A 13,245-nucleotide genomic window follows, 5' to 3' on the forward strand; every position below is an offset into this window, starting at 1 on the left:
GACGGAACGGCACAGCACAGCACAGGTGTGTGGTGGCTGTTCTTGAGGGGCGGCCCCGCGGCAGGAAGGCCCGCGGTGTGGCCGGCCGCACCGGCGGGGCACTGCCCGGTGCCCGCGGCTCTGGGCCGGGGGTGCAGGGCCCGGGGGCTGTTGTGAGCTCCGTGAGTTTGGTTTGGTAGTGCATGCACGGTGTTCTCCAGCTGGTGTGGTGTGTGCCCTGTGCTAACTGTGCTTCTTCCTGTGCCAGCTGTGCCTGCTGTCACACGGAGGAACTCGGCATCTAACTGCTTGTAAACAAGTGTTGAACGAGTAAGATGGAGGAAAAAGAGAAGAAGAAGCATCGTGCGAAGCATAGCGGGCCAAAGGCGGAGAAGAAAAGGAAACGTTATCTCAATGACCTGGGAATAGGAGATGAGGAGAATGCACGGAAGAGAAACCCCAAGGCCTTTACAGTCCAGTCCGCTGTGCGGATGGCCAGGACTTTCCATCGGTGAGAAGCGGGAACTGGCTCTAGAGTGTGCAGAGGCGGCTGGAGGGCTGGGAGTTGCCTGAGGTTTCTCTGTTACTTTGTGTAGAAATAAAATACACAGACTGTAATTTTCACTGATGTGTCTGCCTAGTGTTCATCATTCATCCAGTCAGGTTGAGGTTTACGTGTGTGTCAGAAGTGGGGTGCTTTGTGCATCTCTTTTACATTGATTGCACTGTGTTAATCAATAGAAAAACTGAATATCTCCTTAGACTCAGTGGCAGTTCCTGGTGTCTGTGCTTGTGCTCAGTCTTCGTGTTCAAGCTTTTGCAAATACTGAAGGCTAGTAGGTGTCACTATCCATGATGTTCCTGTATTTATTTATTACAAATTTCTTCTCAGAACTCAGGATCTGAAGACTAAAAAGCATCACATTCCCGTGGTTGACCGGACTCCTCTGGAGCCACCTCCTGTGGTAGTGGTTGTGGTTGGCCCTCCCAAGGTTGGGAAGAGCACTGTAATAAAATGTCTCATTAAGAACTTCACAAGGCAAAAGCTGGTTGAAATCCGAGGTCCTGTTACAATTGTTTCAGGTGAGAACAAAGATAGGAGAAATGGAAATGCTTCTTTTGCACTCCTTACTTGTCTTGCTTTGAGACCTGAGATGTGTTCATGTTGTCATAATTTTAGTCATTTTGAAGAAATCCTTTGCTTGTGTAATCTGGCATACATACAGCAGAAGAGATCTGATAATTTTAAATTAAAAAATAATATTTCAGCAGAATTATAAGGAGGTAAAAACAGCCACTTCTACAGTGATGCATGTTGGATGATTTACATGCTTGACTAGAATCTGAGTTCCAGATGTCCTGGAGGAACTTAAGGAATGTGACCTGAAAAGAAAACTGTATGAATTTGTTTGCTCCTTCTGTTTCAGTTTTTGATGTTTAATTTTGTTTTCAGGTAAAAAGCGCCGGCTGACCATTATTGAATGTGGATGTGACATTAACACAATGATTGACCTGGCTAAAGTTGCTGATTTGGTAAGTTAACAATGGAATGTGATTTCTACTATAATTTATATTGTAAATACTACTTTTGATTGGAGTGCACTGGTGTCTGATTTCTCTACACAGTTTTTGCTATCAAAGGCAAAACTGGCTTTGGTTTCAAAGAGAACAAGATCTGAACTCTTTGACTGACCTTATGTTCTGGAACAGCTCCAAGACTTTCCTCATCCTGAGGGTGGGGGAAAGTAAAGTGTGTGTCTAAGGTGGTGGGGAGAATGTGAGAGGAGGGAAATGCTGCTGAACTTCATTGCTCATGCAACTGGTAAACTTTTAGTGGAAGATATTGTAACAAGCCAAGGTGACACAGTGACTTCTCATTAAGGAATTTGGTTAAGCCATATAAAATCTGAAAATTATTTTTAGTCAAGTTTTCAACCGATGTTCAAAGTAGAAGTATGTATTGGTTTACTGGTTGGGGGTTTTTATGCACTCTGAAATCTCCATCTATGAAGAATGTCATGCAGTAATACAACTGGTTTCAATGGAATGTGGTCACTTGTGGAATGTTGTAATTTACTTGCAACTTTTGGATCAAGAAATTATATCAGCTGATCCAGGGGATCCAGTGCATGATCCATTTGAATTTTACTTTATGTGTGGATTTGGAGTATATTATTCACAGCTGATTAGGTATTGGGATCCTTGTCTAGGTATTAACTATTTGAATACATGTGCACACTGATCTAGATATTCTTCTGCTTTTATGTTTTCTACTGAGTAAGGGAGATGTACCAAACAATACAAATTCTTTTGCTAGTGTATTTGGTGGATGTTTCAGATTCTGTGTGCACATGATGGTGCTGAGAATCTGTTTGGATTTATTGTTAGGGAGCTGAGATCACATCAGTGCTTGAAGATCTATCATCAGTTCCTTTGTGCTTTAAGTTCTTCATCGTTAAGACTCTAAACCAACTTTGCTTCCATTTTCATGTGGCTGCTCTTTCTCTGTGTCAGTGCATTTTAGTGATGTGTAACAGCAGTTGCAACAAGGGAAAAAGGTTGGTTTCATTTTTCAAAAACACTTGGCCTTAGCAGCATTAGTGTATCCAAGACACAAATATGAGACTATTGAAACTATGAAATTATATGAAACTACTATGAAACTATGACACAAATATAAACTATTTATTAGTTTCCTAAGATGTTCCTGAAAATTTTCTAAGACAATAAATTATGCATGTTTTAAATTTACAGGTAAACCCTTGTTTGGATCATATTATAATACTAAATGCTTTTGCATTCCTAGAGCGTCTAGAACATCTTTATCAGCCAAATTCCATACTTCAAATAAAAAGACAAAGTTGGTTTTCAGGGTATATCAATTAAAGCACAGAACCTTTTTGCAAAATTTTGGTTCCTGAGAAGCTTAAGAGTTTAAAGATGTGGTCTTTGAAATTAGCTCATGTGGGCACTGTGGTATTGCTGTAGTGAAATGTGAATATTGTGTTTACAGGTTCTAATGCTCATTGATGCCAGCTTTGGATTTGAGATGGAGACATTTGAATTCCTGAACATTTGCCAGGTACATGGCTTTCCCAAAATTATGGGAGTTCTAACCCACCTGGACACATTCAAGAACAACAAGCAATTAAAGAAGACTAAAAAGAAGTTAAAACACAGATTCTGGACAGAAGTGTATCCGGTATGACATTTAACATTTTTTTTGTATATTTTGCTTTATGGAAGCTAAATTAAAAGTGGATCAATACTTAAGTGTTTATTATGTTCTTATATCTTTTAAATAGGTAAGTGAACAATGTTGATACTGTATCAGATTTTTTCATATTTCTTCTCTTTGCTAAAATGTGTGATTATTCTGGATCCCAGTGTGATAAGCAGCTAAATTTGCTACTAGGTCTGTTAAGCAGGTGGTGTGCAAGGAGGATCTGCTTTTAGGTCTGTATGAGCTCTTGAGAATGTGAATAGTTTTCCATTAAGGGGACAGTTTTCATTGAAGTAAACTGGTTAGATTGATCATTCAGAACCAATTGTAATGTGAGTTTTTCAATTAAGATTTACAAATTAGAATTGCATTACTATTTTTTTTGTTTTATGGATATTAAATTGAATTTTTAATGTTTTTGTGTCTTTTTAATGTGTTTAGGGTGCTAAGTTGTTTTATTTGTCTGGAATGGTTCATGGAGAGTATCAAAAGCAGGAAATTCACAATTTGGGACGTTTTATCTCAGTTATGAAATTTCGGCCTCTCACTTGGCAAACGTCTCACCCGTATGTTCTTGCAGACAGGTGTGTTTTTCTCTTTGTTCTTCAATCTCAGCGTGGATAGCATCTTGTTGTTTGAAAAAGCTGTGCTGTTAGCCCTCAGCTCTGTGTGTGAATGGGTGTTTGGTGTTCCCTGAGTGGCTTTGGTTGAGAAGGGAAGGTGCCTCTGCAGGTTGTTGCCATTCAGTTTTAACTTGTGTCACGTCATGTTCACACATCTGGTATATTGGAAATACTTTTGAAACACAGGATAGTTAAAATAATGGTGCGTGTCGATGATTGTACTGAATTTCTGTGGAAAGGAAACAGCATTCTAGTGATTAAACAGCAGCTGGTGAGTAAGTCCTGAGTTCCCTGGAATATCCCTTCTGCTCCATCTCCCTTTATACCATTTGATTCACAGTCTCTTTGGAACATGAAAGTAATCTTGATGGTAGCTGTGCCTGCTTGAGAAATTACCTCACCTTTCATATGCTGCTGCCAGAATGCTCACAGTTGTGACTAAACTCCTGCAATAATCCAAGGTGCCTTGAAGGAGACTCTTCTTCAGCTCTAATTCTTCAGGCAAAATTGTCAGAGAAGTCGATAAGCATTGTGCAAAGTCCTGCAAAAATACAGAAAGCAAAGAGCGGGAAAATGCAAACCCCACATTCTGTAGTTTTTCAGTAACATTGTTTTTGTTTTAGGTTACTGTAACAGTTGCAGTTTCTTAGGTTACTGTAACAGTTGCAGTTTCGTGATTGTTGGGTCAGCTTTAAGCTGATCTGCAGCCTGGTTGTGTCCCCCATTCTCTTTTTTGGTTCTGTGAGCTGCCTCCCATGTGCAGTGCAGAAAGGACTTTCTCCCTGCTCTGCCTGCAAGCAGCCACTCTTTTTTCTGTGGTAGCTTTTGTGTTTCTCACCACCATTCTTAGGGAGAAGAAGGTGTGTGGCTGCAGGGAATGTGACATTCCCTGTTAGCCCTCTGATGGTACAACTGATTAAAGGAGGGTTGTGTGTGCAGAGCTGATAAACAGTAGTTAAAATGTGCTAAGAAAGCAGTACCTGTTCAGTGAAGTGTCAGTAAACCTTCTGGAAATTTGTTGAACGTAATTATACAACTTTTAAAATACAATTCTAAAATGTTTTTAGAAGACTTTTATTCCACAATTTTTTTTCTTTTTTATGATAATTCAGTTTTGATTATTAGAATCTGCAGATCATGCAGTGGCAGCAGTGATGTTCTCTTTTCTTAAGTTAGCTTTTCTGAAAAGTTGCCATTGGGACTCTGGGTATTTTAACTGTCATTTTAAATGTTGAGTAGAATGGAAGAGCTGACAAACCCAGAAGATGTTCGAATAAATCCCAAATGTGACAGGAAGATATCACTGTATGGATACCTGAGAGGAGCGCACCTAAAAAACAAAAGTCAGATTCATATGCCAGGTAATTTATTTATCTTTCTGTACTGACCTATGAAAAACAACATAGCTGAAATTATTTGTGTCCTTAATTATTTGTATCTTTGTTATGCAACAGATTTTTCACCTTTCTAAATACCTGTTATGTTTTTGAATCTTTTTCATATTGCACGTTTTTGTGAAAAAAAATCTTGTAATTAGTTTTGCTTTTAATTGTGCAGTTTTGTTGCACTGATAAACACATCACTCACAGTATTTAAAAGTTTTCAAAGGCATATCACTTTAAAAGCTGCTTAAAATGTAAAACATACCAGCCCTATTTGAATGATGTAAATTAATAAAGCAATATATTTCTTATAGTCAGAATTGAATAATTTAATATTTTAAGTGAATTATGAAAAAGTTTAAATTAAGAAATACCGTAATAATAAATTTACTCAGAAGAGTGATTTGCTGTTTTTGTCATTTGAAAACAAAAGAAACAAACAAAGCATTGCAGGATTCTGGTGAATTTATGTATGCTTCTCTAAGTTCAGTGGTAAGGTACAGGAATTGGATGCTTGGCACAGAGCTTCCTGTTGGTGAATCACTGAATGCCACAATGTTTGGGTTTGGTTTGTTTGTTTGTTTTTCCTTTTTCCGGGGGGGGGGAGGTGGATGGGTTTTGAATCTCTTCATGGTGAATTGCACGAATTTCAGAATTAAAACGTTGTGCAAACTTTGCTTCCTTTTGTCTGTCCCCTCAGGTGTAGGAGACTTCACTGTGAGTGATGTGAGTTTCCTGCCAGACCCCTGTGCTCTCCCAGAGCAGCAGAAGAAGCGTTCCTTAAATGAGAAGGAGAAGCTGGTTTATGCCCCTCTTTCAGGAGTCGGGGGTATTGTGTATGATAAAGATGCTGTTTACATTGACCTTGGTGGGAGCCATGCTCACGAAAAAGAAGAGGTGAAACAATGCTGTTGGTGATTTGAATTCTATTGGAAAATGTAGTTTTTATCCTTAAAGCCAAAATAAGTGTTTAAAATGAAGCTTCTTTAAAGTAGTCAATCCTTATCTCTCCATAGTGGGTAATTAGTTCTTTTCTCCTTCAGGGATTTCAGAGAAGGGATATTTCTATTATCTGTTATTGTACAAAACATTGGAAGATCAGTTAATATTAAGTACCTAAAGTTTGTGTAGTAACTTCCTAAATATGAATATAAGATTTATGAAATCTCCTGGTGCTGGACTATTATCTCTCTTACTTTGCAGGGCATGGTGATGGTTGGGAGAAGACTTTAAGGATTTGACTAGGCAAAGGGAGGAAAAAAAAAAAGATTTGCCTACAAGCAAATTGATTTCAGTTTTTTTTTTCCTCTGTATTGTGCTAAATGTTAAATACCTTTGGGTCTGTGATAATTTGTTTGCTGGAATTTACTGTAGTGGTTGCATATTGTAAAGGAGTCCCTCTTTAATTTTTCTTGGGTTGTTATTATAGATATTCTTGAAATATGAAGAGGGAAGGGAGACCTTGCTATTCTATTCTGAGAAAATGTTTCTTTAAAATGCTCTGCAATTTTTTTTGCATGTGATTATTTGTGCTGGTTTAGACTGATAGCTATCATTAGACATTTGTTTATTCAGCTTAATTGAAAAGTAAAAAACCTTGTCTTTCCAGGAGGAAGTGAGGCCAAATCATGAACTTGTTCAGAGCCTCATCTCCACACACTCAGCCATTGATGTTAAGATGGCATCAAGCAAGGTCTCTCTGTTCATGGACTCTAAACCTTTGGGTTCAGAAGATGTAGGACAAGAGTAAGTTTTGAATGCTGGGCAATGTTTGAGCGTGAATGAATCTCTATTTTCAGGCTCTAATTTAGGAAAAATTCTCAGTAGGGCACAGCTAGTAAAATGACATGTTGTCTGATTCTTCCTCTTCTGAGATTACTCATATGCCACACTGTATTTTGGGATAGAAATAACTGGTACTAGAAAGTTTTACCAGCAGTGTAGTCCTGCCTTCTAGGAATTTCTTGCTGATACAAGTAACATTTCTGTCTTAATTCATTCCATGGAAAATGAAGAATTTTCTTGGAATTATTTTTGGGTGTAACATTGAATATTCTTGAATAAGGAGACAGTAAAGAATACCAGTGCCTTTCTAATGGTCTATATACCTTCACTTTATTTGAAAGAAAATTCATAGAACTGTTTAAAAATATTATCATGAAGCTTAATTCTTTTATTAAAATTTTCTTCTACTTTGCTGTCTTTCCCCAAATGGGAAAACAGGTTTGTGATGCCAAAAGAAGAGAGGCAGGTGGATGTGAAGACTGGAAGAGTTCGTCGGAAGGCCGTATTTGAAGATGACAAGAAGGAAAATGATGATGTAGCAAGTGATGAGGAAGATGACCAAGAAGAAGAAGATGAAGAAGAAGCAGTGTCTGAAGATGGAAGTGATGGTGATGATGAAAATGATGCTGAGGAAGAAAGTGAGAGAGCGCTCTTACGGGAAGGGACGGCTGTTAGAGCCAAGCGTCTGAAAACAGAGGTGGCTCAGGAAGAAGCTGTGAATGAGCTACCAGCATTTGCAGACAGCGATGATGATCTGGAGGTGAGCTCTGAAGAAGGAGAAACTGTACCTGAAGACACTGAGATGGAGGAAGATGAGGAGGATGAGGAGGAGGGGGACTTAAAAAGGACTTGTGAAGATGAAAGCTCAGATAGTGAATTCGAGGCTGCAAATAAAAGAGCTGAATCTAAGATGTATGGTGTGAATAGTGAATGTGCAGAAACAAAATCACAAATCTCAGAGCATAGTCCCAAAAGAAAAGCAATGCTCACTACAGATTCTGGAAACTGCACCGCAGAAGAGGCATCAGAATCTGAGCATGAGGACTCTTCTCTTGAAGAGGGTGATGATGAAGGAGGATTGCATGAAGAATTAGAAGCTGAAGAGTCAGATAGGAATGGGTTTCAGCACAGTCTGGCAAAGAAAGCTGATAGTGTTAGACCAAGTAAAGTTAGAACTGTAGATCCTGAGGATGATGATGTGGAGAACCTGCTGAGAGAGGAAGATGAGTATGAAGAAAAAGTAGATCTTTCTGCTGACACAGCAGGTAGACTATAATTTTTACGGTCCACTTTAATTGTATTAATTGTTAAAGAATATAATTAGTAAATACTCTATAATGTTGCCATATATATATATATATATATATATATCTGTCATATATATGTTTTTTTATATATTTCTTAAGTAGCAAAACTTCAAGTTAGGAAAGCTTGAAATACTTGCTGTTAAGCCTTTCATTTGCATTGTAGTATGCAATGTCAGGTTTCCTTCCTCTAATCTTTAATCTTTATAGTTATGTGTGTAAAACAAACTATGATGTTCTGTTACATCTAGAAAGACTAAAACATGTTTGGGGGAATGTTACTAAGATGTGTTAGCTACTCACTGAGCTCTGGGAACAGGTATCTCCATCTTTGGAGATGTTCAAAACCCGTCCTGACGTGGTGCTGCTTGAGCAGTGGGGCTGGACACAGAGACCCCCAGAAGTCCCTCCCAACCTCAACCATTCTGTAAATCTCTGAAGAAGACATGTATCCTCATGAACATGATCAAATCTGTTACTGTTGTTAATAAGTTTTTAAAATTCCATCCTAAAAAAACCCTCAGAGGTATAATTTGTTATCCACTGTTTATGCTTCTTTATATATATGGAGTATGAGAAAAAGAAACTGTGGGTTGTGTCTATACTTCTTAAGCCTCTTGTCATGTCCTTATTTTAATTATTTTTGTGATTTCTGATTCTTACTCTTTTTTGGAGATAGAATGCAATTTTTTTCCCTTTTCAGGTGCACTTAAATGGAAAGAGGACCTCACACAGAAGGCAGCTGAGGCCTTTCTAAGACAGCAACGATCAACCCCCAGTCTTCGTAAACTTGTATATGGAACAGGTACAGATCTGTTTGGAAACTTGTCTCAATATATGGTGGCTTTTAGCTGGTACCAGTTTTCAAGTCTGAATATTTTAGCACTGTCTTTTTGGTGGGAGGCTTGAGGAGAGTTAATTGACTTCTTAATTGCTGATGCTTATTTTCCACTAATACTTGTAATAAGAAGACAGCTTTTACTGTTCCCATAAAAAGCATTTTGAGTTCATTTTCCAGACTACTCAGTTGTTACTCATGTTTTCGGGTACAGTTATTTCTTCCAGATGCTTAAGGTTTGGTCATTTTTGTAATCATCTGATAGATATTATGTAAGCCCATTGTGGTAATTGTGTTTCATAAAGGGATGTTGTCTGTTGGCTGGTTTCAGGAATTTCTGTCTCACAGTGACTGTGGAAGAGTCTCTTAGCTATGACTTAGTATCAGGTGTTTGTCAAGGAAAAATTAGCTGGCTTAAAAGGAAGAAAAAATTGCTATTTATGTAATTTATGTATGTTTCATTCACAACTTTTCCAGTGGTTGTCTGAGTGTACAAATCTCATTGTGCAGAACCTTTGCAGAACATGATGAGAGTTTGGCTTTTGTAAATCTTCCACAGTGCAGGTGTGGGTAGACTTTCTGTCAGATTCTTCAGTCTGGTATTCTTGATTTACAGGCAAGCTTAATGTCCTTCCTGTTCACATATAATTTTGATATTGTTCCAATTTGTGATATTGAACAAGCATCCTCTGTTTACTTACTGGGTAATATTTTAAAAATATAATTCCAGTTAGGAGAACAACTGGATCAGTATACCTTTTTCTTCAGGCTTTTACATTTAAAAATGTTCCAGTTTGGTTCTTTTATTTCCTTGAACTGCAGCAGCTGTTGGGAAGCATAAGGAGAGAGGTGGTTAATGAATTTCATGCACGTACTGTGGGGAAAATAAATCATCACAGCCTCTGTGTTTGGTTTAGCTGTCGAGGATGAGGACCAGGAGAGTGAGGATGCAGATGGTGAACTTGGAGGTTTGTTTCGTGTCAGCCGTCCAGACAAAGCATCCAAACAGAAGGCTAATGCTCTCGACTGCTCCAAATTTCTGGTAGAAAAGCCTCAAGATTGGGATTTAGAAGAGGTGATGCCATTGGATAATTGCTTCTGCATATCCTGCCTGTTCTGTTCTGGCTGTGTCTCATAAAGTATGACTGAGTTGTCATTGAAACAGACCTGTGGGAGCTGTGGCCACAGTGTCTTAGATTCTGGCACTTGCTGTCACTCTGAGTAACAGATTCTAAGGTTTGTTCTTAAAAGAGTGGCAAGTTACAGTAAATCAATTTAATGCTTGGCTCACTTGAATATATGGTGGATAATAGTTTGGTTTTTATTTGCCAAAAAGTAAAAAGCAGGGGAGACCCAAGCAAAAATACAATATAGGGTAGATATTTTGGTAGTGCAAAGACCTTTGGGCAAGAATTAAAGTGGGTCCACAATCCTGCTTTTGGGGAGGCATTGTGTAGTTTTGGTAATGGTGTCTTGATGTGGAGCTGCATGTGAGAATTGTCTCTGAGGTGGTATCTCTGATGGGGGAGTGGGGAATGTCTTGGGGAGCATTTCTGTTGATGATAAGCTGCAGCTGTGCAAGGCAATGAACACTTATTTTGCAGGTTATGAGCAGTATTCGAGACTGCTTTGTTACTGGAAAGTGGGAGGATGATAAAGATGCAGCAAAGCTGTTGGAGGAAGATGGTATGTGTAACACTTCTGAAAATGATTCATGTATACAGGATTTTTAAGAAAAGTATGACTTTTTAGTTATGTATATAGAATATTTTGCCTTAGTGCTGTACTCACAGTTTTTTCCAAACCATTATGTAAATTATTATATAGATACAAACATAATTGCACATAGCTGTCAGTCTCTGTAGAAACAGTAGGCACATACCACATTCTGGAAATTTGCTTTCTCAAAAATAGAGTATGTAATTTTAATTACAAAATGGAGTCCTCAGTCTTAGCACTTGGACATGCCAGCTTTGAATTACATATCTGAGTTCATCTATTCTTCATATATGGTTTATTTTTTTGAATAGTCATGGTAGAAATAAGTAGAAACTAATCTTTATTGGGAAGACAAACTTGCCATTCATGTTGGCTGAAAAGTGAGATCTATCTTCAGATGTTTTGGAGGTGTCTTTGTTTTGTTTGTTTGTTTTCAGTAAGGAAATACTTGAAAAAATTAATAAAGTGGCTGTATCTTTTGTGTGTCATGATTGTGGTTTTACAGGCTTTAATAAGCATATGTTTTTAACCTAAAAACTGTCAGCTATATTTAATTTTATTTTTTTAAAATAACATAGGAGCTCAATTTCTCTGCTAGTGTCTTGTGTCATTAGAGTGCAAACTAATGTATTGGGAGTCCTTTGGATGATCTAAACTTTCTTTACATTTTTTAAATCATAACGGTGTTGAAAAGATAAAGGATGAACCACATTGAGTTTAGCTTGGAATTTTCAGTTGAAGCTGTAGAGAGGGCAGAACAAATATATAAAACTTGATAGGAATAAAAAATAAATAAAAACTTGATAGGCTAACTAATGCTCACAATGTCTTGGGTGCCTATTGTTGCAGAAGAGCTCTATGGAGATTTTGAAGATCTGGAAACTGGAGTTGTGCACAAAGGAAAGGCTGCTGCTGGAGGAGAGCAGGTCTGATCTGCATTTTTATGTTCTTTAGCAACGTAGGTGTGAGTTCCTTATCAAGTGATAGGGCCTCCTATGTAATAAATTCAGTGTTCATAGAATCAATAGGAAGGAAATCAGTGGGAACAGGAAAGAAAAGGTATGTGTATGACTTTCTTTGTCTAGAGTAGCATGTTTTTAGCCTGAGCCTGAATTTTTGTTTATAGTTAATTATGTAGAAGTCACCTCACTTCCGTAACAGTAGGTGTCAGGCTTAATCAAGATGCTGGAGGATCTGGAGGCATGACAGAAGTATTTTAAAACCAAATGTAATCATAATGTTTGTACTATGTCATCTCATCTGATGCAGAAGATTATAGCACTCTGTTTAAACACAACAAATTGTGGAAACCTGACAGAGTTTCCTAGTTCATTCCCCTTATCTGCATAAAGGAGGTTGGTGGAAGCAATTTTATGTTGTGGCTTGGATATCTTCCAGTAACAGAACTGTAGTTGTCTGTGACAGTATAAACTGAAAAATCAGTTTATTTTGGACTGAGCAACTTGATGGGTTTGCATTTCGTGATAAAATTGTGGCAGTTTCAAATGGTCTGTGAACAAACTTCCTCCTCCCTGTCTCTAGAGTGCTGCCTTCCAGCATGTATTGCTCAATGCTATCACAATTACTTTTTTTACCTCCTTTATTATATATGCTTGTATTAGCTGTAGAATAACAGGTAGGTCAGTTCCAGGGTCTTGATTTTTAGTCAAGAAAGTTTTGTCAGTGAAAAGGAATGTGATTAGATCATGAGATATTTTGGTCCTTGCTGAAGTTACGTCTCCTTCTATGAATAGCTTACTAATCTCTGTCTGAAATTGAAATGTTTTTCATTTTAGTGAAAAAGTGTAAATTCTAATAACTGATGCTATATGAAAGTATTGTTTAATAATATCTATAAAAGTATTGTTTAATAATATCTATCAAACTGCTGATCAGAATGGGCTGTTTTCAGTGAACCATTTTACATGTTTTGACAACTTATTGTTGATTAGTCTGGAAGTGAAGAAGAGGAGGAAGAAGATGAAAAAATGTCCAAACTAGAACCTGAGGAGGAGGAAAGAAAAAGGAGCGCATGGACAAGAAAAGAAAACTTAAAGAAATGTTTGATGCAGAATATGATGAAGGGGATGGCACATACTTTGATGACCTTAAAGAAGAAATGCATAAACAAGCACAGTACAGTCTACTAATTTGGCAGTTTATCTGGCTGTATGTCTTCAAAAATGCTCCACAGAGTTTGTCCCCCAAAGATTTTTTTTTCCTGGAGACACAGTGATGCTCAGGAGGTATTTCAGAAAGTACACACAAAGATGTACATGCTTGTGATTTTTTTATGCTTGAACTTTTTGATTCTATTATCTGGAAAGGGAAACAAGCAAACAAGCCTAACAAATGAAAGATGCTTTTGAACTGAGTGCAGTTTTTGACCATA

General features: G+C 37.8%; 1 protein-coding gene across 1 annotated transcript in view; it reads left to right on the forward strand.

Annotated features, from left to right (window-relative positions):
• The first annotated feature begins 314 nt into the window (after positions 1 to 314).
• Positions 315 to 13,245, forward strand: part of BMS1 (BMS1 ribosome biogenesis factor) — a 22,062-nt gene continuing 9,131 nt past the window's right edge. Inside the window, 16 exon segments of the mRNA XM_062496234.1 lie at positions 315 to 490; positions 872 to 1,062; positions 1,433 to 1,512; positions 2,993 to 3,181; positions 3,644 to 3,786; positions 5,065 to 5,186; positions 5,908 to 6,104; positions 6,817 to 6,953; positions 7,431 to 8,257; positions 9,000 to 9,101; positions 10,052 to 10,209; positions 10,739 to 10,820; positions 11,703 to 11,779; positions 12,806 to 12,869; positions 12,872 to 12,989; position 13,048. Coding sequence (XP_062352218.1) covers positions 315 to 490; positions 872 to 1,062; positions 1,433 to 1,512; positions 2,993 to 3,181; positions 3,644 to 3,786; positions 5,065 to 5,186; positions 5,908 to 6,104; positions 6,817 to 6,953; positions 7,431 to 8,257; positions 9,000 to 9,101; positions 10,052 to 10,209; positions 10,739 to 10,820; positions 11,703 to 11,779; positions 12,806 to 12,869; positions 12,872 to 12,989; position 13,048 — 2,664 coding nt within the window.

This window comes from Cinclus cinclus, chromosome 7, assembly GCF_963662255.1.
Source record: "Cinclus cinclus chromosome 7, bCinCin1.1, whole genome shotgun sequence".
Lineage (NCBI taxonomy): Eukaryota > Metazoa > Chordata > Aves > Passeriformes > Cinclidae > Cinclus > Cinclus cinclus.